Source organism: Haemorhous mexicanus, chromosome 10 (genome assembly GCF_027477595.1).
Source record: "Haemorhous mexicanus isolate bHaeMex1 chromosome 10, bHaeMex1.pri, whole genome shotgun sequence".
Classification (NCBI taxonomy): domain Eukaryota; kingdom Metazoa; phylum Chordata; class Aves; order Passeriformes; family Fringillidae; genus Haemorhous; species Haemorhous mexicanus.
Window position 1 is genome coordinate 23,954,749 of NC_082350.1, and position 23,437 is coordinate 23,978,185.

At 49.3% G+C, this 23,437-nt stretch overlaps 1 protein-coding gene across 2 annotated transcripts; it reads left to right on the top strand.

Moving 5' to 3' along the window:
• Positions 1 to 3,454: 3,454 nt before the first annotated feature.
• Positions 3,455 to 17,601, top strand: SLITRK3 (SLIT and NTRK like family member 3). 2 transcript variants are annotated; one of them, XR_009487699.1, is made up of 3 exons: positions 3,455 to 4,170; positions 5,117 to 8,173; positions 15,237 to 17,601. XR_009487699.1 is itself a non-coding variant. In XM_059855832.1 (2 exons), the coding sequence occupies exon 2, from the start codon at positions 5,135 to 5,137 to the stop codon at positions 7,964 to 7,966; it is 2,832 nt and encodes a 943-aa protein (XP_059711815.1). In that variant the 5' UTR covers positions 3,455 to 4,170; positions 5,117 to 5,134; the 3' UTR covers positions 7,967 to 8,491. The 2 variants fall into 2 exon arrangements, 1 of the variants encoding a protein (XP_059711815.1); XM_059855832.1 differs by lacking the exon at positions 15,237 to 17,601 and having other exon boundaries at positions 5,117 to 8,491.
• Positions 17,602 to 23,437: the final 5,836 nt, after the last annotated feature.

Consider the following 23,437-nt stretch of genomic DNA (forward strand, 5'->3'; position numbering starts at 1 on the left):
TATGTTCCACTGAGGAACATGGCAGGGAGAGCCATGGGATATGCCTTCTGAGCCCTGGCCTGCTCCTAGAGCATGGGGCTGGCAGCTCTGGCACCCAGGAGATCCCAGCAGGGATCAATGATCCCATCAGGGATCAGCACACCCCGCTGGGGCCACCCTGGGCTTCCCACAGCTTCCCCGGAGCTGGCAGCTGGAGGCCATCCCTGACTGCCCAGCAGGGCTTTTGGGCAGAAATGCAGCTGGAGCTGTGTCCAAACCCTCCCCACACTCAGACCCAGCATCCCCAAACTACTCCTGACCTTAGCAAACCCATCCAGCTGGGAAGCAGCTCCCATTTGCAAGAATTACAGCAGAGCTGCCCTCCCCCTTGCACTATTTATTGCTTTTGCCCTTGCTGTGGATTGCTGGAGACAGAGAGACCATTAAAGCTCAGAATATTTCTTTCTGGAGAGTCAGGGCGAGCTTTGGGAGAAAACTCCCTCTTTTCTCTCCACCACTGCCCCTTCTGCTGGGCAGGGCAGGGCAGGGCAGGGCAGGGCAGGGCAGGGCAGGGAGGGGCTGGTTCCCACTGCAGGCTGCCTGGAGCACTCCGTGCCTGCTGAGCAGTGACTGCAGCAGGGGAACGCTCTCCTCTGGTGAAACAGAACCTTGTAAGGATATTTCTGCAAGGTACAACAATTGCCCAAGCATCCACATCTAACTTGGGTCTCCTCCCTTATTCTCACAATAAGAGGGGAAAGGTGCATTTCAGTGATGACAACTGAGGCTGGCAAGAGGCAGCCAAAGGGCACCTGCCAGCTCCCACCCTGCTGACAGCATCCCCACAGCTCCAGGATGGGCTTTGGCAAGGAGATAGCTGGCTTGCCAATAATAATAATTATCATTAATAACCGAGTGACGTCCTAATCTTGGTTACATCAGCCGAACCCTTCCCCGGAGCTGCTGCCTGTCACACTCACACCGAGCAGAGACGAGGGCCGGGAGCTGCTGTGGCTGGAGGGAGATGCAGGGGATGGCCCGCGGTGACTTCTGCCTCCTAGCTGAGGGGACAAGGGGACATGGCCTGGACAAACCCTGGGAGAGCCGCCTCTCTGTGTCGGTTTGAGTGTCCTCAGCCCTCTGGGAAAGCTCTGGGAAAGGATGGGAAGGAAGGTGCGGGGCCGTCCCCTCCCTCCTCCTCTCCCGGCGCATCCCGCGGGGCTGTCCCGTGTCACAGCCGGGCAGGGGGCACAGGGGTGTCCGTGTGTCCTGCGGGGGACCCGGCGGGATGTCCGTCCATCCCCGCAGCGCTCCCCGCTCCGCATTCCGGGGCCATCCCTCCCCTCTGCCATCCCCTCCGCACAGCCCGACGGCAGCAGCCCTGGCGAGGAAAACGAGCGATATTCAGGGGCATTTGGGAAAGTTGCAAGGTCAGGGCTCCCCCCGCGCACCCCGACCCGGCCCCATTTGGGCGGCATCCAAAGGAAAGGGGGGCTGCCCCCCAAACCCAGCGGGGTTTGCTCCCTTAGGTGGCTTTCCTGAGTTGCTGCCGAGCCCGCCAAGGTGCGAGCTTGTTGCGAGAACAAACTGTTGTGATTCCCCCTTCGGCCCTTTTTCCCCGCCTCCCCCCCATTCCGAACGGGGGGTGTCAGTGCACGGAGCCTGCCGTACCCCATGTCGCTCCCGCGTCAGAAAATGAATGATGCAGCAATTTAATTAGGAGGGAGCGGTGCGTCCATATTGCACCGGTGGAGGAGAGCTCGGCAGCCGGGGGAAGATGCTGCGCGTCCGCGGGCGCGGAGGCTGCGCCCCTGCCCGCGCAGAGCGGCCCCGGGGCGGCGGGACCCCGCGGAGCCCCCGGGACCTCCCGCCCGCACCCGCGGCTCTGCCCCCGAACTTTTCGCTCCCGAGCCGCGGTTCCAGTTAAGTCTCTCCCGGCCGAGCCACCGCGGGGTGCGGGAGGGGGACCCGCGTTCCGCGCGGAGCGGGAGGTGCGGGATGCCCCGGGAGTTACGCGGGATCAGCGCAGATGAGTGCGCGGGGCCGCCGGGCGCTGTGCGCGCAGCGATGCGCAGGGCTGTGCGCGGGTGCGGGCGGCGGGGATGCGCGGAGCAGCGCGGGGCTCGCCGTCTGCCCTGCCCGCAGCCCTTCCCTGCCGGCTGGCCGAGCCCCGGGGCAGGCAGAGCCCGCAGCCCCTCGAACCCCTTGCGCATCTCCCGCACCAACTTTCGCCCGCTGCGCCCCCCTCCGCGGATCCTCCGCGCCCCGCGCAGCCCCGTTACCTGCGGCGGCTCCCGGGCCGGGCGGGCACCGCGGGCGCGGCCCCTCCGCCTCCGCGCACACGCCGGGAGGATGCGGGAGGTGCCCGGTGTCTTCCCGAGGTGTTTGGCTCTGCGGGAAGCTGCGGGATCCCGGCGAGGCTCGGGGCGGGAGCGGCCCCGGGACGGGCGGGCAGCACCGAGCGGAGGAGGCGGTGATGCGGGGGCAGCGGGGCGGCCGGAGCGGGACCCCCGGGCTGCTCCCCGCCGCAGCCCTCGGCTGGCACTCGCAGTCAGAGCAGCTTTGATTTCCTCCAGACTTGGGCTTTTTATTCCCTTTTTTTCCCTTTTTTTTTTTTTTTTTTTTTGGAAAGGGGGGTGGGTGCAAATTCTGCCCCATCCCGGCGGCTTTTCTCCCTCTCTGATTCTTCTCAGGTTTTTTCCTCCCCCATCTGCCCGTTTCCCACTTCTCTTCCTCTCCGCCAACCAGCCCCCTCCTTCCCTCTTCAAAAAAAAAAAAAAAAAAAAAAGGATAGGGAAAAAAAAAAAAAGGCAAGGGAAAAAAAACTGTGTAGTCAGGGCTTCCCAAATGCGCGCCCCCGACCTGGAGCCGAGCGCGCCCCCTCCGTTTGTTCCCCTTCTTGAAGCTGATTTTCATGACGTGGAGGAGCCTGATCCAGGGCAGGAGCGGCAGCGCACACACACGCACACGCACACACACACTCGCACACACGCACACGGCCCCGCAGCGCCCCGCACCCCGCGCACAGCCGCGCACGCCGCGCACCCGCGCTCCGCCGCCGCGCCCCAGCGCCCGCTCCGCGCTGCCGCTGCTGCCCGGAGAAGGCGGCGGCGGCGCTGGAGCCTGCAGCAGCCCCTCTCCTCCCTCCTCCATTGAGTGTGCCAAACAGCAGCTCTGCATCCTAAAAAGGATCATTGAGGGGCTCATTGCATTCCCAGCACGTTTCAGGCTTGCTTCTTTTTTTTTTTTTTTTTTCCCTCTCCTTTTTTTTTTCTCTTTTTTTTTTTTTTTCCTTTTGCCTCAGCTTCAGCAGGAGTAGAGAGAGAGGGAGAGAGAGCCACAGAGAGGGAGAGGCAGAGACAAACCAGCAATCTTTAAACTCGAGCTTTCTTTTTTTCCCCCTTCCTTTCTTTTGCCTTTTTTTTTTTTTTTTTTTAATTTTTTTTTTTTTTTTTTTTGGTAACGATGTGCTAAAATCTCTCCTGCAAACCGGTAAGTACAACCTTTCTGGATCCTTTTGTTTCCGCCTAGGGTCAAAGACACCCCCCTCTTCCAAAAAGAAGATATAATAATCCTCTTTATTTATTTTTTTATTTTTATTACAGCCCCTGCAGAAGAGAAAGAACTTAAGTGGCTAATATTTTGCAAAGGAGACAGAGAGATTGATACTGCAATATAGCTCTCGTCTCTCTCCCTTCTCCCCAATTAGATGCCGGTTTTAATTGCAGAGGGTATTTCTCTTTTCGTGCTTTCAACCATCTCCTCTTTCCCACAGGGGAGGGTTTCATTTGCAAGTTGATCCTAAGGATTTCTGTTCCTCTGGCATTTCTCTCCCCTAAATGCATCTTTCTGCTCTTAAGTTTACGGATGGGGGGCAATTTTTTCTAGTTCTTACACGAGGAAGGCAAAAAGGACCTTTTTATTGGGAGATTGAGACTAAAAGCAATGATCGCTCCGAATCATTCTAATGGGCATTTCAGGGATTCAAGGAAGGCTGCATCACCACTGGTATTATTCCCATCCTTAGCGTTTCCCTGTGCCCATACATTTAAAATATCTGGTGAAAGGAAGGGTGAAACCATATGTTGAAGGAGCTGCATCTCATTAGGGCAGCATTATTTTCATCTGATTGGAGAAGAATGGTGTCTTCATTCGGAATCGTGTGTAGTAGGATAGAGAATTTATCGGCTGGTAAGTGCCAAGGTATTTTTTTTTCTTCCACTTTCAGCTTTTTAACCGGGTCTCCTGCTTGGTCCTGGGGGCACTGAATGCCCTAATCCAAGGCAGGCTGAGCGTTTCAATCCTAGGTGCCTCTTCAGCTGTCACTTCCCTTTAGATCTGCTGATCGCATGGGCATGTGCTTTAGAAAGATTAATCATCTCTAAATGCTTTAATCAGCTAAAATGACTAATATGTGGTGTGTATTTATCTGATAATATACCGGTTGCATTAATTCACCGGCGCATTTGTGAGGGGAAGATTTCCTTCCCAATCAGGGTCGTTAACCATTTACTCCGGTGAAGGTACTGTGGGGATTTCTGAGGGGAGCCGTTCTGCCAGGGACACGAGCACAGCTCGCACATTCCCTGGAACTCGCGTGTGGAACGCATCGAGCCGGGAGGGAGGGAGGGAGGGAGGGAGATCTGAGGGTGGAGGTCCAATAACTTTGGGAGTTTGCATGGATGAAGGATGTGGTGTGACACTGGAGAAATGTGCCCACACTTGGTGTGTTTCCCCCCCGGAGTCGAGGCGGGCTGTGATGGCTCCTGGGCTAAAACTGCACCTGGGGATGAGATGCGGCCAGTTCCCAAGCCTGGGAAACGTGGAGAGACGCAACACGTTCGGTGTGCTCGTGGTGCCGTGTGGGGCTGCATGTGCTGTCCTCTTTATAGGTGGCATTTACCACGGGGAGGGGAGCGAGGCAGGCTGCTATCGCGTGATGGAGCCCTCTAACATCTCCCAAGTATAAATCAGGGCAAGGCTGGCCCGGCCGACACCCCTGGAGTTGGTTGGGAACGTCTGCCCAACAATTGCTGAACTTTCCAGGAGCCCGACATGAGTCCAGCAGGTAGGGGCTTAGGAAAAGGAGAGGGGCAGGGCAGAAGTACTGAAATCTGTGTTTCTCTTCCCGTTGCAGTTTTGTAAACATCAACAAATGATGAAACCTTCCACGGCAGAGACGCTTCATAAAGGAAGGATGTTGTGGATAATTCTTCTAAGCACAATTGCTCTAGCATGGACTACACCTATTCCCTTGATAGAGGACTCGGAGGAACTGGATGAGCCCTGCTTTGATCCATGTTACTGTGAAGTGAAGGAGAGCCTTTTCCATATACATTGTGACAACAAGGGATTTATAAATATTAGTCAGATAACAGAGTCGTGGTCGAGACCTTTTAAACTTTATCTGCAGAGGAATTCCATGAGGAAATTGTACACCAACAGTTTTCTTCACTTGAACAATGCTGTATCTATTAACCTTGGGAACAATGCACTGCAGGACATTCAGACGGGGGCTTTTAACGGGCTCCGAGTTCTGAAGAGGTTGTATTTGCACGAAAACAAATTGGACATTTTCAGGAACGACACTTTCCTGGGTTTGGAAAGTCTGGAATATCTGCAGGCAGATTACAATGTCATTAAACGGATTGAAAGCGGGGCGTTTCGAAACCTAAGTAAATTGAGGGTCCTTATCCTAAATGACAATCTTATCCCCATGCTCCCCACCAATTTATTTAAGTCTGTGTCCTTAACCCACTTGGACTTGCGGGGGAACCGCCTCAAAGTCCTTTCGTACCGCGGGATGTTGGACCACATTGGCAGGAGCCTGATGGAGATCCAGCTGGAGGAGAACCCGTGGAACTGTACGTGCGAGATTGTGCAGCTCAAGAGCTGGCTGGAGCGCATCCCCTACACCGCTCTGGTGGGGGACATCACCTGCGAGACCCCTTTCCACTTCCACGGGAAGGACCTGCGGGAAATCAAGAGAAGCAAGCTCTGCCCCATGCTGTCCGACTCCGAGGTGGAAGCCAGCCTGGGCATCCCTCAGCTGTCCTCCAGCAAGGAGAACGCGTGGCCTACGAAGCCTTCCTCCATGCTGTCCTCCTTCCATTTCACCGCTTCCTCTGTTGAGTACAAAACGTCCAACAAGCAGCCCAAGCCCACCAAGCAGCCCCGGGCGCCCCGGCCTCCCCCGACCCCCCGTGGCCTGTACCCCGGGCCCAACCAACCGCCCGTGGCTGCCTACCAGACCCGGCCCCCCATCCCCATCATCTGCCCCACCGGCTGCTCTTGCAGTTTGCACATCAACGACCTGGGCCTGACGGTCAACTGCAAGGAGCGGGGATTCCACAACATCTCCGAGCTCCTGCCCAGGCCCTTGAACGCCAAGAAGCTGTACCTGAGCGGGAATTTGATCCAGAAAATCTACCGCTCCGATTTCTGGAATTTTTCCTCCTTGGATCTCTTACACCTGGGGAACAACCGGATCTCCTACGTGCAGGATGGGGCGTTCATCAACCTGCCGAACCTCAAGAGCCTGTACCTGAACGGGAACGACATCGAGCGGCTGACCCCGGGCATGTTCCGGGGCCTGCAGAGTTTGCATTACCTGTACTTCGAGTACAACCTGATCAGGGAAATCCAGCCGGCGGCCTTCAGCCTCATGCCCAACCTGAAGCTCCTCTTCCTCAACGACAACCTGCTCCGCACGCTGCCCACCGACGCCTTCGCCGGCACCTCCCTGGCGCGCCTCAACCTGCGCAACAACCACTTCCTGGCGCTGCCGGTGGCCGGGGTGCTGGAGCACCTGCACGCCATCGTGCAGATCGACCTGAAGCTCAACCCCTGGGACTGCACCTGCGAGCTGGTGCCGCTGAAGCAGTGGCTGGAGGCGCTCAGCTCCGTCAGCGTGGTGGGCGAGGTGCTGTGCGCCAGCCCCGAGCCGCTGGCCCGCCGCGACCTGCGCTCGCTGGAGCTGGCCGCGCTGTGCCCCGCCGCCCTGCGCCCCGCCGCCGCCGCCTCGCCCCCCGCCGCCGCCCCGCCGCCGCCCGCCGCCACCGGCGCGGCCGCCTACGAGCTGCCCCCGGCCGCCGCGGCCGCGGCCGTGCCGCTCTCCGTGCTCATTCTCAGCCTCCTCGTCCTCTTCTTCTCCGCCGTGCTGGTGGCCGCCGGGCTCTTCGCCTTCGTGCTGCGCCGCCGCCGGCGGAAGCTGCCGTTCCGCGGCCCGCGGGCGGAGGCGGCGGACCTGGGCGCGGTGCCGCTGCGCTGCCCGCGGCTCTTCCCCGAGGGCGGCGGCGGCGGCGGGGGCGGCGGCGGCGGCGGCGGGGGGGGCCCCGGGGAGAGGTCCCCGGAGAAGGCGCCCCCGGCGGGCCACGTCTACGACTACATCCCGCACCCGGTGACCCAGATGTGCAACAACCCCATCTACAAGCCGCGGGAGGAGGAAGAGGCGGCGGGCGGCGGCGGCGAGGCGGCCGAGCTGCTGCGGGGCGGCGGCGAGCGCGGCTTCGCCCACCCCGCCGCCCCCGCCGCCGCGCCGGAGCCGGGCAGCAGCTACCGCACCTTGCTGGAGAAGGAGCAGGAGTGGAGCCTGGCCGTGTCCAGCTCGCAGCTCAACACCATCGTGGCCGTGCACCCCCAGCACCCCGCGGGCGGAGGGCTGGCGGCGGGCGCGCTCGGGGCGGCGGCGGCGGCGGCGGGGGGAGCCCCGCGGGACCGCGACCGCCCGCCGCCCTGCGCCGTGGGGTTCGTGGACTGCCTCTACGGCACCGTGCCCAAGCTGAAGGAACTGCACGTCCACCCCCCCGGCATGCAATACCCGGACCTGCAGCAGGACGCCAGGCTGAAGGAGACCCTGCTCTTCGCGGCCGGCAAGGGCTTCCCGGACCACCAAACCCCCACAAGCGAATACCTCGAGTTAAGGGCCAAACTCCAAACCAAGCCGGATTACCTCGAAGTCCTGGAGAAGACCACGTACCGGTTCTGACCGCCGCCCCGCCGCCCGCCCGGCCCCGCCGCCCGCGAGCAGAGGATACAGCTGTGCGCTCTGCCCCGCCAGATGTGCGCGCTGCGGGGCAGGGCCCTTCTCAGATCAGTAATCGACGAAGTGCCTTCGCAGACTTTTGCCAGCAGATGTTAATCAATCATTATTTTTTATACTGAAACTGAGACTTTGACTGTGCCATGTCTAAAGGTATATTATTATATTATTATTATTATTATTATTATTATCGGGGATCTTTGTATTGATCCTGACTAAGTAAATTCTATGTGTGTCTCTTTCTCTCTTTTTTCTTTTCCCTTTTATTTTATTTTCTTTATTCTTCTTGTTTGTTTTGTTCGTTGGCTCTTTTTTTTCCTTTTTTTTTTCCTTTTTCCGTTGGCAGTAAACTTCCTTGATGTTTTCCCTTGGAGGGGAGGGGGAGGGAAGATGGCATTTTCTGGCCTGCTTTCTTCTTGCCCATCATGGCACAGATTCTGTACATTTATTTAAAAGAGAAAAAAAAAATAATGCAAAGAAGCAAACGAGCGCAGTTTGCTGCATGCCTGGAAACTGCAAGAGGGAAGGGAGGGGAGGGTCTTGCTCGAATGTCTCACTCTTGTCTCTCTCCCTCCCTCGCACGCACACTCCTCACCCTCACCCTCCGCGCACCCCCCGCCAGCCCAGCCCCTCCAGGGGGGCTCGGGGGCCGCGGGGGGAATCCCGGGGGCAGTCCCTGGGGCTGGGGGAAGCCACCCGGAGCCGAGCAGCCCAAAGGATGTCACCACGTGGCGCACACACCTAGGGGATGCTCAGTGACACTTCATCATGACGCCATGGTTTTTTTTGGAGGACATCCGCACTTTCCTAATAAAAGCGACATGCAGATATACAGAGAAAAAAAAAATTAAAAAAAAGGAAAAAAAAAAACCAAAAGCTAATGGGCACCTCTCACTAACAGCTTTGTAGGAAGCACTTTTAATGTTTTCTCTCATGCACCCATACACGCACACACGCGCACACACACACACAAAGGTACAACAATGTGCATATATTTATTCTGTAATTTCAAGTGAATATAAATTGTAAAGGTAATGTTAAATCATTGTACAGTGATGCGTCTGGTATAGTTTTCCTAATAAAACGTTTTGAAAAAAATTGCAGATATATATATATATATATATATATATATATATACACCCCCCCAAATATATATATATATATAGGAATACAAAGCTTGAACCTGAAACTTCAGCTTCCTCCACAAAGATTTCCTTCCCCCCATAACCTAGAACGCTATTTTATTAATAACAGTTCGATGCACTGTGATGTTAACAGAGGAAAAAAAACCCTGTACAGCGTCTCTTGCCAAGATACCACCCGAGACTGTCACAAATCCGATTTGCGATCTGTATCCCTGCCGCACTGTCCTGACAGTTAAAAATATCGGGAAAATTGGGAGCGCATCCCGCCGGAGCGCTGCTTCCCGGCCTGCTGGAGGCACCGGGAGGCATCGCAGGGATGTTGCCGGTGCTGGCAGCGGGGTGAGCACTCAGAGAGCTCCCACCCCTCCGGATTAAACCGCATTTCCAGTTTGGAATGGGGGGATGCGATTTGCGAAAGCAAAGCATCCATCCCAGCGGCCGCGCCGCCCTTCTCCCGCTCCCGCTGCAACCGGAGGGAGACCAAAGACCGTGGGATTTCCCTGCCCGGGCGGGTCCCGGTTGGTATCTTGTCCGCGTTGGCGTCTTGTCCCCGGCGGTGTCCCTCTGTCGGGCGCTGTCCCTCTGTCCGGTGCGGTCCCCGCCGCTGTTGTGTCCCCGCGGTCCCGGGCCGCCGCCAGGTGGCGCCCCAGCCCCAGCGCTGAGGGGCGGCGGCGGGGCCGGAGCGCCCGGGCTCGATCCCGGGATTGATCCCGAGATTGATCCCGGGAATGATCCCGGGAATGGTCCCAGGCTCGATTCTGGACTCGATCCTGGATTCCGTCCCAGCCTGGAGCCGCTCCCTGTCCCCGTCCGCCCCGCCGAATGAACCCGCGGGCGCCTTATCCCGGGGCGGGCAGGGCCGCAAGGGCAGCCCCAGAGCCGGGCGCTGCCCCGAGGGCCTTCAGAGAGTGGGGTTTATCCAGAAATACCCACTGTGTCCATCAGAACCAGTTGTCTGGACAGCGGTCAGGGTGATTTAGCCAGGTGAATCGAGGTTATTCCCCCAAAGGTGCTGCTGGGAACGGGGTTTGTCACCTCCTGGCGAAGGATCCCAGTGCCAAGGTCGCCCTCCCGGCCACCTGCCCTTTCCTTGGGGAGCAGCTCGGTTTCACTCCGCACAATGTGCTTTAACAGAGATAAACCCATAAATACTTGCTGTCCCCACAATGTCGCTATTGAGAGCTCTGGGCAGGATGCTCATGGTGAGCTTTCTCTCTTGGAGAGTCGTGTCCCCAGCCTTGGTAGCAGCTGTGTGTGTCTGGAGATGGAGGGACAGCTCCGAGCCTCTGTAAAGCTGGCATCACCCTCCATGCCGTCAGTAAAAATATTACACATTGCAATTTCCTCTGTTGAGTTGAGATTGTGTTTCCTCACTGCTGCCTTCAGCTCTGACCCGTTGGGGTTTGCTCATTTGTTTGTTTTGCTGAGTTTTTAATAGACAGTGGAAGAGCATGCACGTGCTAAGAGTATTAAACATGCAAGTGCAAAGGCCAGATCCTTCTTATCATAATTGTAATAATTACAGTGATAAGCCTACATGCAAGTGATGCGTGGAGCTGTATAAATCAGGTTAAAGTACAACCCCCAGTGAGAGTGGTGCTGTATACATTTGGCAATGTCCTCAAAGCCCCAAGTGTTCATACTTGTATCCAAATAGAGTAAAGCCGGTTGCAAATAATGTTTATATTTTAATTAAACTGCAGAAAGGCAAGAGAATTTCATCCTTACTATAGGCAGTAATCTCGCCCGTGGACGGTGAGCAGATCTATTTATTCAGTGGAAATAAATTTGTTCTATGAGAATGGAATTTTGTATTAAAGGAGATAATTTTTGGCTTACGTTGAGTTATTTTTCTTTCCTTGCGTAGGAAACTTCCTTTCCCTTGTGTACTGAGATGATTTGGGGGTGATTTGCTCTGGAAGTGTTGACAATGTCTAAGTGTGTTGTCTAAAGGATGTTTTGATGACTTTTATTTTGCTTTTTCATCGTGTTGAGCTGAGGCTGAGTGGGTAGCAGCATTCCTTTCCACTGCAGGGGGAAAAAAAGTGGATCCATAATCTCTGACCTGCAGTGGGTGACACTTTGCATGCTCCAACCCAGGTTCCTCCTAATTAACAGAGAATATTAATGATAATTCTGTCTCTATCAGCAGTAGCATTGGTAGCATTTATGCTACTGGGAAGGTATAAAATAAAATCAAATTATCTGCAATTGCATTAGAGCTGTTTGATGGGATGCTATGTGAAATAAATATTTTTTTAGCTGATTTCACGGTTGTACAAGTACCTGGTGTCAGCCTGAGCAGCTCAGCCTGTGGTTGTAAAACCTTCAGCGAGTGTTTGGTTTATTCCCTCACTGACCATTGAAATTCTTCCTACAGGTGGAAAAGAACAGCAAGGCCAGGTAAGCCCCAGTCCCAGCCAACAGCTGTCCACAGGGAAATGGAAAGGATGATCCTGGTGCTCAGTTATTGGTGCTTTCTGTGTTTTCTGGATGTTGTCATTGATGCCACCATCACATTGTACCCTAGGTTAAAAAATTTGTTTGGAAATGGCTTTATGGATCTCTTGAGTGCATCAACAGCAATAGGAAGATGTCAAATGTTATGGTATGAGTGATAATCTGAATTTTGGAAAGCCTGTTGCCTACTGCTGTGATTTGAGTGTTATTGGAGAGCGAGAATCTCATTTCTTAGGAGCTTCAGTGAATGTGAGTTAAGCTGTGGCAGCTCCAGATTTTGTCAGAGACCTTTCCAGACAAAACAACCTTTGAGTGTGGCAGCACAGCTGATTTGGTTTCAAGCTAGAAATGTGTGGGTTTGTCCAGCTTGTTCTCTGAGAACTTTGAAAGGGGGGAAAGGTCTCTCCAAAATGTGAGGCTGTTCTCCTGAAGCCCTTGGGTGTGCCAGCAGCACTTGGTGATCTCTGTGCTGCCTCCACTTGCTTCAATTACCCACTTCACACGAAGAAGATGCGATGGTTGGGGTTGAGGTTTAACAGAAGTGTTCACGTGAAGAGCAGCATGTAGAATTTGGCCCTGAGTGTGGGAGTTCATTGCTCAGGACATTGCTTTACCATGGGTACAACTCCTGGCAGAGCTCCAGCCACCCCAGGGTGAACTTGTTCCAGGATTGCCCTTCTTCCAAAGGCACTTCCTTTTACAACGTGGATTTATGGACACTGGGAAATCAGGCTGCTGTGTGCTGCATATTGCTGTTTTCTGAGTTTTTCCAAGGTATTGGTTTTCAATCTGTAGCTGAGGTTCTCAGTGAATTTATGTATCTGTGTATTTGTGTGCACACAATTATGTATTTGTGTTGTACACAGTACAACACAGTTTTTCTCCATGGAAGAAATGCAAATCGACCCAGGATGTAGCTCACAACAGCTCTTTGTACAAAAATTCCTATTTTTTAATACTGGTGTGAGTGGAAATACATTTTCTTTTCCAGTTCTTGAAATATTTCTGGTTTGATTGGGCAGTGGAAGAATTGGAATGTACTTGGAAAGAACCTTTGAGTGGGAATGGAGTGGAGGCCCAGTTCTGCTCCCCTGGAAGCCAATGTTGAGACACCACATTATGATCAGTTTTAGTCAACAGACTTGAATGAAGAGCAAAATCTGATCTCAGAAAATTACAACATCTATTAAGTGGATTCAAGTATTTTGAGACAAGTACTCCATGGGACTGTTTCAGAATAAAATGAGTAATGGTTTATGTAAGGGAAAGTGGGTTTGCCATCAATTCAGTGATTCTCTGACTGACCTCACTCACAAATTAACCAAACAATCCTTAAGGCTTTTGATTTTAAAGACAAATTTGTTTAGCTCTAATGTCATTAGTGCCCAACAAGCCAAGAAAATTACTACTGTAACAGTTGCCATTTATTTGGAAATACTTTATTAGTATTATCTTTTTTCTTTGAGAGCAAGGACATGGAATTCCCTTCCAACCCAGGGCATTCTGTGTTTCTGTGGTTGACAGGCTCTGACAACTGTGTTTCCTACAACTTCTTTAAAATGTCTTTCCTTGATCTTTACAGTTTCCCAGTTGGAAAATTCTGTCATTATCTCATTTTTGTTCAGGTTGTTGGGGCAGTTTGGCAGATTTCTATGAAACCATTGGCTTTGCTCAGAGAGCAAAGCACTGAGTTCCTTCCCCAGGGGGCTGCTGGGGTGACACCTGTAGGTTATTTTTGATCCCTGTGGAAGCATTTGGAAACACTTCCCTGTGGTGGCATTTTCTCTGCTGGATTGGTCAGTATTGTGGTGTTATCAGCATGGTGTCAGATGGATATTTTTTGTGGAAAAAAGAGAGGAAAAGGCTCAAAGAGCAGAGCTGCAGGAAGGCTCTGTCCCACATTCGTGCTGGGTGGTCTCTGGAGGGTGGATGGTGCATCAATCCTGATATTTTTGAATGTTAAGGATGTTGATCTGGAGTGTGGGGTTATTCTTAGGCATTATTTAGAGGTGTGCATATGCAAGACTCAGCTGCTGGGTGCCTTAAAAAGAACAGATACTAACAGAGGGCACAGCAAATATGAAATATTCACAACCAAGTCCTATGTCCTATCCTGAATCTTTAATGTCCATTTACTTTTCCTAACGTCTTTATTTTTCCACTAGAATTTTCTAAATCTCTCAGGAATATCCTGTATATTCTGTGAATCCTGAAGAGATATTTCAGGTTAGCCAAGGAGTGACTCTCTCTGTACTTGGGAATTCCAACAAGTGCCACTGCCTTTGGAGGAATATCCTGCCCACGGCATGTGGCACAGCAATTTGGCTTGTCCTTGGAGCACAGTGCCAGGGAGGGAGGTTCTCTGCAGCGATCTGGTGTTGAAGTAGGGCTTGAATGATTCCAAGCAGGAATTCCTGAATTGTGATAAATCACTTTTGGAATGGGAAAGACTTCATTTGTGCTGCTGCTTCTGGTGGCACTGCCATCCCTGCTGCTGGTGGTGGCAGCCGGCACCATTCCTGAGGAGGGACTCCTGTGACAGTTACTCTAAAAACCAAACAACCAACCCAAAAAATAAACCTGAAGAAAAGTTCGGGATTTTTTGTCCTACAGGGACCTTATCTGAAGTTAATGACATTCCCCAAATGTTACAGTGGCATTAATATACTGCTTATGGGGGTTATATGCATTTTTTTGCTTGCTTTCCTTTGCTTTTTCCAGAGACAGTAGGTGGATTACACCTAAAAGAATTGCAGGAATGTATTTGTGGATCATTTTTTCAGCTGTACTTGTTTAAAACTAAGTCAGTCCCAACATTAGCTGTCCTAAACTGAGATTTATAGAAAGATAACATAAACCTTTGGTTTTGTACTTGGTCTCTAAATTATTTTATGTGTTTAAATATATATATAAAATGTCCATTATCTGAATAACCCTTGAACCAAAGTCCGTCTTTGAACTTTGGAGGCTTTGGCTTTGCAAATCAAAGTTGATGAATGGTTTGGATTTGTGGGGTTTTTTTGTTCTGTGATTGTTCAGTTTGATTTTATCACTGGTATGACCAGAGTGAGGGAAACATTGCAGTGTGAAAACTGTCATGATAAGACTTGAATTCTTGTGCTTCTTTTCTTTGGAGAGTGAAGGAACTCTGCTCCAAAGAGCGTAGGAATTGCCACTCAGAGCTGAAATGTCTTCACTCTGCTGTGTCCTGGGAGTGCCCGAGATGCCAGAAATCCCCACTAGTGAGATTTCAGGGTTGGATGGGACCAGCCAAGCTGCTCCACCTGAGAAATCCAGTCCCTGGGGTCCTGCACCACTGGAGCCACCATCCCCGTGTGCCTGGGAGCACTGAGAGAATTCATGTGGTGGTGCTTTGGTGAAAAACGAGCTTTACAAAAATTAGGCATTGGTAATGGATGCTGGTCAGTTAAGTTTTTCTGTCTCTTTTAGGGAACACATCCAGGTTTTTCTGGTGCTGTTAAACTCCCATGCAAGGGCAGGACTGATCGGTTGTCCCCAAAGCACTGCTGGAATAAATCTGTAGCTAAATGCATTCTTAATAATCAGAGAGACATTTCCTGTGGCATCACTTCTGTTGTGTTTTCTTGCAGTGACCCAAAAACCTGGCTGCTTTGGAAAGTGGATAGTATTGGCAAGCAAAGAAATATGGCAAGTAAAAAGTCTTTTTTAGATCCAGTTGATGTCAGTGTTTTCTTCAAACCAAGGGCAAGTCACAGCCCTGAGGGGACCTGAGGAGGAGTCAAGGCACTGATTATGGCAGAGAGTAATTGTTCAGTCCGTGCTTAATTGTCCCCTTCAGTTTTAAACCAGGGAAGAACTGTGGATGGATCTAATTTATGCAGATAAATATATATATATGTATTGCTCCTGTTAGCAGTGGGGGCTGTGACACTGCAGCCAGGGAGGCTGATGGAAGGAGTGGCCATGGCTAAGCTGTGACAAGTGGGAATTTTGCCAAGGCTGACAGTGAGAATGGCACCTGAAAGTCAAGTGCCTCTCACTGGCTTCGGGACAGCCAATAACTACATGAAATCCTTGTTGCAAACCCTTGTTTTAGAGCAGGTCACAAATAGCTCCCAGACTCTATTTTTCCTGCCTTTAGCCCAAGCTCTCACCAGCCTGCAGGACGCTGGCATTCCCAGAATTGCATTTACCTGTCTGCATGCACAGATCCTCCTGGGGCTGAGGACACACCCTGACCCCTCTGTTTGTGCCTGGAGTGGAGACCAAGTGAAAACACAGTTCTCTCTGTTGGGTTTTTCTGTAGAGTGGTGTTTTGCACCTCGAGACTTCCCTCTGCCCCGCCTGGAGTGCCCTCAGCTTGCTGGCAGCCTCGCCAGGTTGGCCGTGGTGGTGTCACAGGCCTTTGCCAACCAGAGCCAACCAGAGTCTGTCCAAGCCTTCAGAGCACAAAGCCCTGGTAAGGAGGATCTCTAACAGGTACGCATCAGGGAGAAGGAGGAGATGTTCCTAAAATTAGTTGCTGTCAGCTCCAAGCAGGAGCGAGTGCCTCGCGTGTCACGGAAACGCTGAGTACGTGCTGTATATACTGTGTGTAAATCTGAGTATGTACCTATAATTACACTAGTGAAGTGTAAAATTCAATCTTTGCAAACTTCTGGGAGATTCAGGAATGTGGCTTGCTTTGGACTGTAATTAAAATATGGGCATTTTGGTTAAAAATAGCTCCTTTCTGACCTACATTCCCGATGTAGGTCAGTGGAGGCACTTCTCAGACATATTAGCATTTTGGACACTTAATCTTAGCAGCATATTGCATCTCCTAGAATAGGTTAGGAGAGGCAAGGCAGGAGGAATTGCTGCATCTCGAGTCACCCAGAGAGGTTGCCAAGTTTCTCAGGCACCAGAGAGGCAGAATAATGAGGATTATATTTAATTCGGGCTGGAGAGACATCCGTGGGGTGTTGAGCAGAGGCAGCTCGGATCATCTTGGCTCTGTGGGGGAGGGAGAATTTATAACTCTAGCTGGCTCCAAAGCAAGCTGTGTGTGCATTTGCGTGTGTATATATATTTATATATATGTATATACAAATCTGGATGTGTATATAACACCCTGTGTATATATGTATGTATGTATGTATATGCCTACAGTGTACAAAATGTGTATCTATAGAAATGTATACATTTATATGAATTTCTATTTCTCTATATAAATAGTCATGCAACTAGGGGAAATCACATTTCCACGGCGTGTCCTTTTCTGTAACACCCCCCCAAAAAGAAGCTGCTTCCATTAATGTCACATTGGCACAAATGACTTAAATTTTCTTTTCCGTTTTGAAAGGAGTGGTGCTTAGTGGCTGAGCACAAGCCTGGAAGGTTTTTACTCTTCCAGAGGACTTCCAGTAAATCATGAGCTGCTCCAGAGCTGTCCCACATTTGTGAAATAAAGCGGTGGCCAAAATGACTCAGGGCTGGTTTTAAAGGAAAGGAAAGGGGCTGTTGAGTGTGCATTGGAAACTCTGCTATGCTCTCAGAGTTCTGATGCTGAAATATCTGCACTGCTAATTACTCTGGTTGCTGTTAATTTCCCAGCAATTGGCTTGAACAGGGGGAAAAAAAAATCTTCCTGCTCTAAAGTAAGTTATCTGAAGTCTGATTATGTTGCCTCAGTGATGTATGGATTTCCATTTAGGGTCTGGATGTTGGGCTGTAAATCAAGAATCTGAGCTCAGTGAACATCTACTTTGGGATGTGTCTTTTCTGTTCTAATTGATTTTAAATAATTTCAATTCATCATCAGAACAAGATATACCTTAATTCATGATAAGCTCAAAGAATTTCTCATTCATATCAGGGTGAATTTTGCACTTGACTTCGGTGGGGTTGAACAAGGTCAGAGCGTTTCATTCAGCACTGGCATAAAAACAATCTTGTACTCGTGCAACTATTAATTCAGATTGTAATTTTGTAATAAAAGCAGCCTAAAAATGATTTGCTAGTTATGTATTCTATGGTTATAGCACCTTTCTATGGATGTGTTGGAGTTGGTGTTGGTTTTGATTTTTTGTTGCTGATCCTTACTCTGGGGTTGGCCCCGGAGCCAGAAGCGGCTCAGCCCCTGGAATAGCAGACCATAACACACTGCATTTGAAAGGAAAAGCTGCAGAGTTCTGATCCCTCAGCATTCCTTGAGCTGTGTGTCCAGAGTGCTGCCTGATTGCTGATTTGCCACATGCATTGTGCAAATATTCCAAGAAATGTAGGTCATGGGAGCGTGGATTTGTCACGGGGATTTTGGCTCCCTGTGGCAGAGCCCGGTCCTGCAGAAGAACCTCCTTGTGCCACCACCCTGACCATTCCCAGGCTGTCCTGGTCCTTGGGGCAGGGTGGAAATGTCCTGCTGCCCTTCTGCCATCGTTTGGAAGCTGGGATGTGATTAGGAAAGAAAAAAGGGAGAATGGATTATTCCTAGCCAAGCCCTTCCCTTCCTTCGGGGAGAAGACAGAGAGACAAACATGAAATCATCGTGGAAATCAAAACAAACACCCAGAACACATGACATTGAGTGAAATGTTTCTCCTGAGCTTCTGGATTGTGCTTTGCCTTATTATTTCGTCTGGGGGAAATGAGCACTTTATGGGAAAGTGCTTCCCAATCTCTTTTGCATAAACGTTACAGTGAAACTTCTGTGATGTATAGCTGCCTGTTCAAGAAAATGGGTCATTTCCATACAAATGTCATTTTTTTATGCAGAAAATATGCTGAATTCATACCCTATCTCCTAGTTAAAGCAATCCCTTTGCTGGTTTTGTGATTTCAGCATATTTGCCTGACTGGAGACAACCAGAAGATGAGAAGAAAAAATTATTATTTTTTTAATTAACTCATGCAAGCCTAATGTCAGACCAATCACTTGAGTGCAGATCTCTGGGGCGCACACAGGAATATCATCCTCCGATGGCTAATTTTTTTTTTTGAGCAGGGTGAACCACAAAGCTCAGAGAGCTGCTGCTTTGCTCAGAGTCTGGAGACATGGGGAGAGAAGTTTTTCTGATGTCAGTGTAAAAGAAGATGCCTGGATGCCCATGTCCTCAGGGGAGCAGCCGTGCACACAGGAACCCACAGGCTGAAGGCAGCAGGGGAGTGATGAGCTTTGCAAATCTCCTCTCGCTCTGCAGCAATCTCCTCCTCGCAGGATGAATTTCATCTAAAATGAACCTGAGCTCCTGGCACTGCTGCTCCAAAGAAACAACAAACCCACCCTGCCTCTGGAAAGCTGAATTTTCCATGCCACTTTATATTTGGGAAAGGAGCAGTGGATTTTAGGATGGGAGTTACAAACCGAGTGGATGCTAGAGATGGACAACCAAAGAAGTGCTGTGACCCAAAGCCTGCAGTGCCTGTGAGAATCCTCAGAGCCCCACTGCTCCCAGCACAGCAGTGCTGCTGGCCTTGCTGCTCAGGTGACACCAGATCTTTGGTCCCTGCTGCTGGAGCTTTCCAAACAGCCATTAGAATTTCTTGAAATGATTCAGATGAATCTGCCCAACTTCTCAGCTCGTGTGAGCTTTAGCCAGCAAAGTTCTTGGGCTGCTTCACTCTGCTGGAGGCATTTTTCTGCCTTTCACCCATGGGAATGTAAAGAAGTCACTGCTGTGGGATGGCCTTTGGTGGCAGAAGTGTCCCCAGGCCCCTGGCCAGGCTCATAATTCACAAGGGGTTTTCAGGCTCCTGTTCAACCTCTGCACGAGCTTCCACACCCACCTAAAAGCTGCTCCTGTCCTTGTGTGCTGGAAAAAAAAATCTCAAAGGAAATCTCCCTTTACCAAATCCTGCTTACACCAAATAAAGATATTTCACAGTAATAGTAAGGATAAAACCCTACATAACACATTTTATTAATAAATCAGCAGGTATTGACCACCAGGGTCTTTTCTGGAGTACACAGCTGCCAATTTTTCCTCTGACAAAATATTTTCCTCCTCCTCCCTCTGGGAATCTTTTTGGTGCAGACTCATCCGACTTTGATGAGATATAATTTGTTCCCTGTAGTAGCAAATGGGAAAGGAAAGGGATCCTAAGAGATTTGTGTCTCCAGGAGAGCAAAACATTCCCAGGAAGAGGCCTCTCCCACCCACTTATCCTACCTGCAGCTTTGGGGAATTGTGTTGGACCTAAACACCAAGATATTTAAAATTAATTAAAGAATTAATTTTAATTAGAGAATTTAATTTTTAACTGGAATTAAACTTGTGTTCCCAATTTCCTGTCTCCATGGGGAAGACAGTGAAAATTTCTTTTCTCATAAAAATATTCTCAGTATAATGTGTGTTATTTAATGTCCATGTCCCTTATTTAATGGAACTTTGCAGATATACAAAAAAAGGGGAAAGTTTGTTACTGGTATTTCTTTCTATAGGAAGGGTTTTAAGAATTAAATAAAAATTAAACAAACTAGAAACTACATTATTAACATCAAAATAATTATTAGCATTCCAAAATAGTGCACTCTGGTACTCAATCACTGACAAATCTGGATAGAGATGTCCCAGAATTAAGTTCTGAGCACTTAAGGCTGTGATTCAGTTCCTGAAAATTTTTCATCTTCAAATATTCTCCATTGAAAAATGTCTGCTTTTAATTGGAAAACAAAATCCTCAGGCTGGCTTTTTGTATGAATATTTGGTAGCTAAAAAAAATGTGACTCCTTGAATGTAACTTCAAACAAAAACCTTTTCAATGTTGTTTTTATCTTAAGAAAAACCCCACATTTTTCATCTGAAGGAAACTCTCTTTTGAAGCATAGAGAAGCTCTCTGAAAATAATCCTAATTTAGAAGAAAGTATGTTTTTAACAAAACTTTCTACTCATAGAAAGAGCAATTCTTTTTTTTTTTTTTTCCTCTTTTATTACCAAACTTTTCTGTGCTTTGGTTTGTGTCAGTTTTGTCTGTAGGGAAAAAATGGTACTGTGGAAAAAACCCCTCTCAAGCATGCAAAGGTTTTGTTTTGGCACTCAAAATTTTTCTAAAAGATATTGCACATCTTAAACTTCAGTAATTGATTGTTTGAAGGGATAAATAAATGTTGTATCCCTGGCAGTGTCCAAGGCCAGGTTCAATGGGGCTTGGAGCAGCCTGGGACAGCAGAAGGTGTCCCTGCCATGGCAGAGGGGACAATAGATGGGCTCTAAGGTCCCTTCCAACCCAAACCGTCCTGGGATTCTCTGATATTAAGGATGAACAGAGGAATGAAGTCTTGAAAGGAAGAATAATTAAAGTATTGGTGGCAAAGGGCTTAAAAAAAAAAAACAAAAAAAAAAACAACCACAAACCTGGGTTTCCACTGCCAGAAATGTGGGTGTAATCAACAGGGGCTTGGGAATGCCTAATCCTTTGGAATTAATATCCAATAATTTTCTCACTTCTGGTATTACATTAATCCAAATGCAAACTATGACTGAGTTCATGATCTTTGTTGCTGCCACCTTGTCATTACTAAAAGTAATATTTGTAGCTGATGAGTAACTGAGGAGAACCCAGAGAAAAATTGCAATTACTTTTTCTTTGCAAGGGCAGGCAACACCACACCTAAAAACTGTTCTATATATAATCAAATTAATGAAGGAACTGTAAAATTGAATTATTAATTATGGAGAAAATGGGGAAAGAGGCCAAATGTGTGTCTTTAGTTGGCCCTGTAGCATTCAGCTGTGTATGGGCAGGCCCTTGACTGGTTAAGAACAGAAATAAGATTTTTTTTCCGAAGTTTGACCCTTTTACACATCCTCTTTTATTTCCACAGACAAATGTCACTACAATATGAGGAGGACGGTCTCAATGGCCTAATTTATATTTATTTTCACTTTTGTGCTACAACTCTTGTCCTGAATAACCCAGTGGTCCTTGAAGGAGGGCAAACAAACAAGTTTTCATCTGTTTATTTGTGCGTGAAACAAAAAATTGTGCAGGGAGGCTGAAGCTCTGTGTGTGCCTAGGACAGGGCTGGCAGCACGATGTTCATGGATAAAGGAATTCTCTCTGGCAATGTCAGAGCACTCAAATTAGCCCCTGGGAAGACAAAGGCTGTGCTGTACACACCTGCAGCTGTGGGTAAACGAGAGAACAATGGCCATTGTTCAGTTGTTAATGCACTGGATTTCTGTCTTGCCTTCATTATTGGCTGACTTTCAGTCCCTGTAATTAATGTGCCTGGAGTGGGTGGATCTCTTTACATTCGCCTGTTTCTTTTCACAGCTTAATCAGAGCAGGAGAAAAACTTAAAATTAAGATTCTCTGTGTTTTCCAAGTTTCCCAGTGCTGTAGTGAGCTGGTTGGAGAGAGCCCAAACAGGGAGATGAACTTGTGGAGGTGAATTGATATTTGATCCTGAAACTTTCCAGTTGCTTGTGTTTCAGGCTGGTTTCCAATTCTTCCAATTCTTTGCAGCACCCTGTAAGGAAGAAGGGAAACTCCAATATGTGGAGCCATGCAGCTGATAGCCACTCCACTTCCTAAGAAACTCTGCCAGGGCCTCACCACCCTCTGAATAAAGAATTTCTTCCTAATACCAGAAACTGCAAGATCAGCCCTTGAGTTTCTATAGGGTGAGGTGAGTGTAATTGAAAGCAGAATTTACCTACAATGGTTTCCTGATGTTAAAAAGCAGCATTTTAGTTCTGCTTTAAGAGTGAAAATTGATCACAGTCAGCAGTGCAAGAAGGGAAATAACAAAAGCTGTTTCTACAGCGGTTTCTCCGGTTCAGAAACCTACAATGGCTGGTACCCCACAGAATTCCATCCATGAGAGCACCCTAACAGAAAAAATCAGGTGTTTTTTAGTGCTCCTGTTTGGCTTTAGGCAGACAGGGAGGACGCCAAGACCAGTCTCAGAATCTGGTGAAAAATTGTTGTGGATGGAGACATTGAGTTCATATTTAGCAGTCCATGAGAAACATCCCCATTCCATGGCACCAATTTCCTTGGATTACCTGGGGCTGCCTTAATGGACTGAAGACCATTCTTTTATCCAGCCAGAGCTCTTAGAATTTGTTGTAACAGAAGCATTAAAAACACATTTCTTGTAGTGTTTTACCTCAGCAGCAAGAAGGGAGGAGTCTGCAAAGAACCTGTGGGCCCTGTCCTTGATGTCCTCCTTGCAAGCAATCTCAGCATCCTCAGCAGAAGCAACCTTAGCCGCTGTCATGTTTGTTATGGCTCTACATATTTCACATGAAGTGTTATTTACTGTAACTCTGCCCATAAAGGACTAACAGCATTATTGGGAGCTGTCCTTTGCATGCCTGATGTCAGCTGCAGCTGCAGATCACATTTACAACTCCAAACACATGCAATGGAGAGTCATAAATTATACAGGAAACAACACAGAGTAATGAGAGACGTGTCAGCTCCAGTTTCTCACTGCGGAGGCAGCACTGTGGCAGGCAAGATTTATTTACTATTCCAGCCACTGGCTTTTTTTGCAGTCAATAGCTCATCACTTTTAGTCTGCAAATAGGGATGAAGATGTTTTGCAAGAAGGAAAACAAAAGGCAGCAGAGTTGCTTGGCCTCTGGGGTGAGTTACTGGAATTTTGGAACTCCAGGTCTCACTGCACCAGCCAGTTGGGAAAGTTGGGAAAACTCTGTAGTTTTTGCATGTCTCCCTCTCCTTATCTGTTAGCACCAAAAAACACCAAATAATGTATGGAAAGCATAATGTGAAAGCTGGGAATTAGTCCCATTTTCCCTAAAGGGGACACAGTGGTCCCCAAGAGCCAGATCCAGGAATCCCATGGTCCCAAGTGCTGCCAAAGAGCAGGAACAGCAG

Excerpts from the sequence above, each read along its gene's own strand:
- SLITRK3 (XM_059855832.1), top strand. The coding sequence starts at position 5,135 with ATGATGAAACCTTCCACGGCAGAGACGCTTCATAAAGGAAGGATGTTG.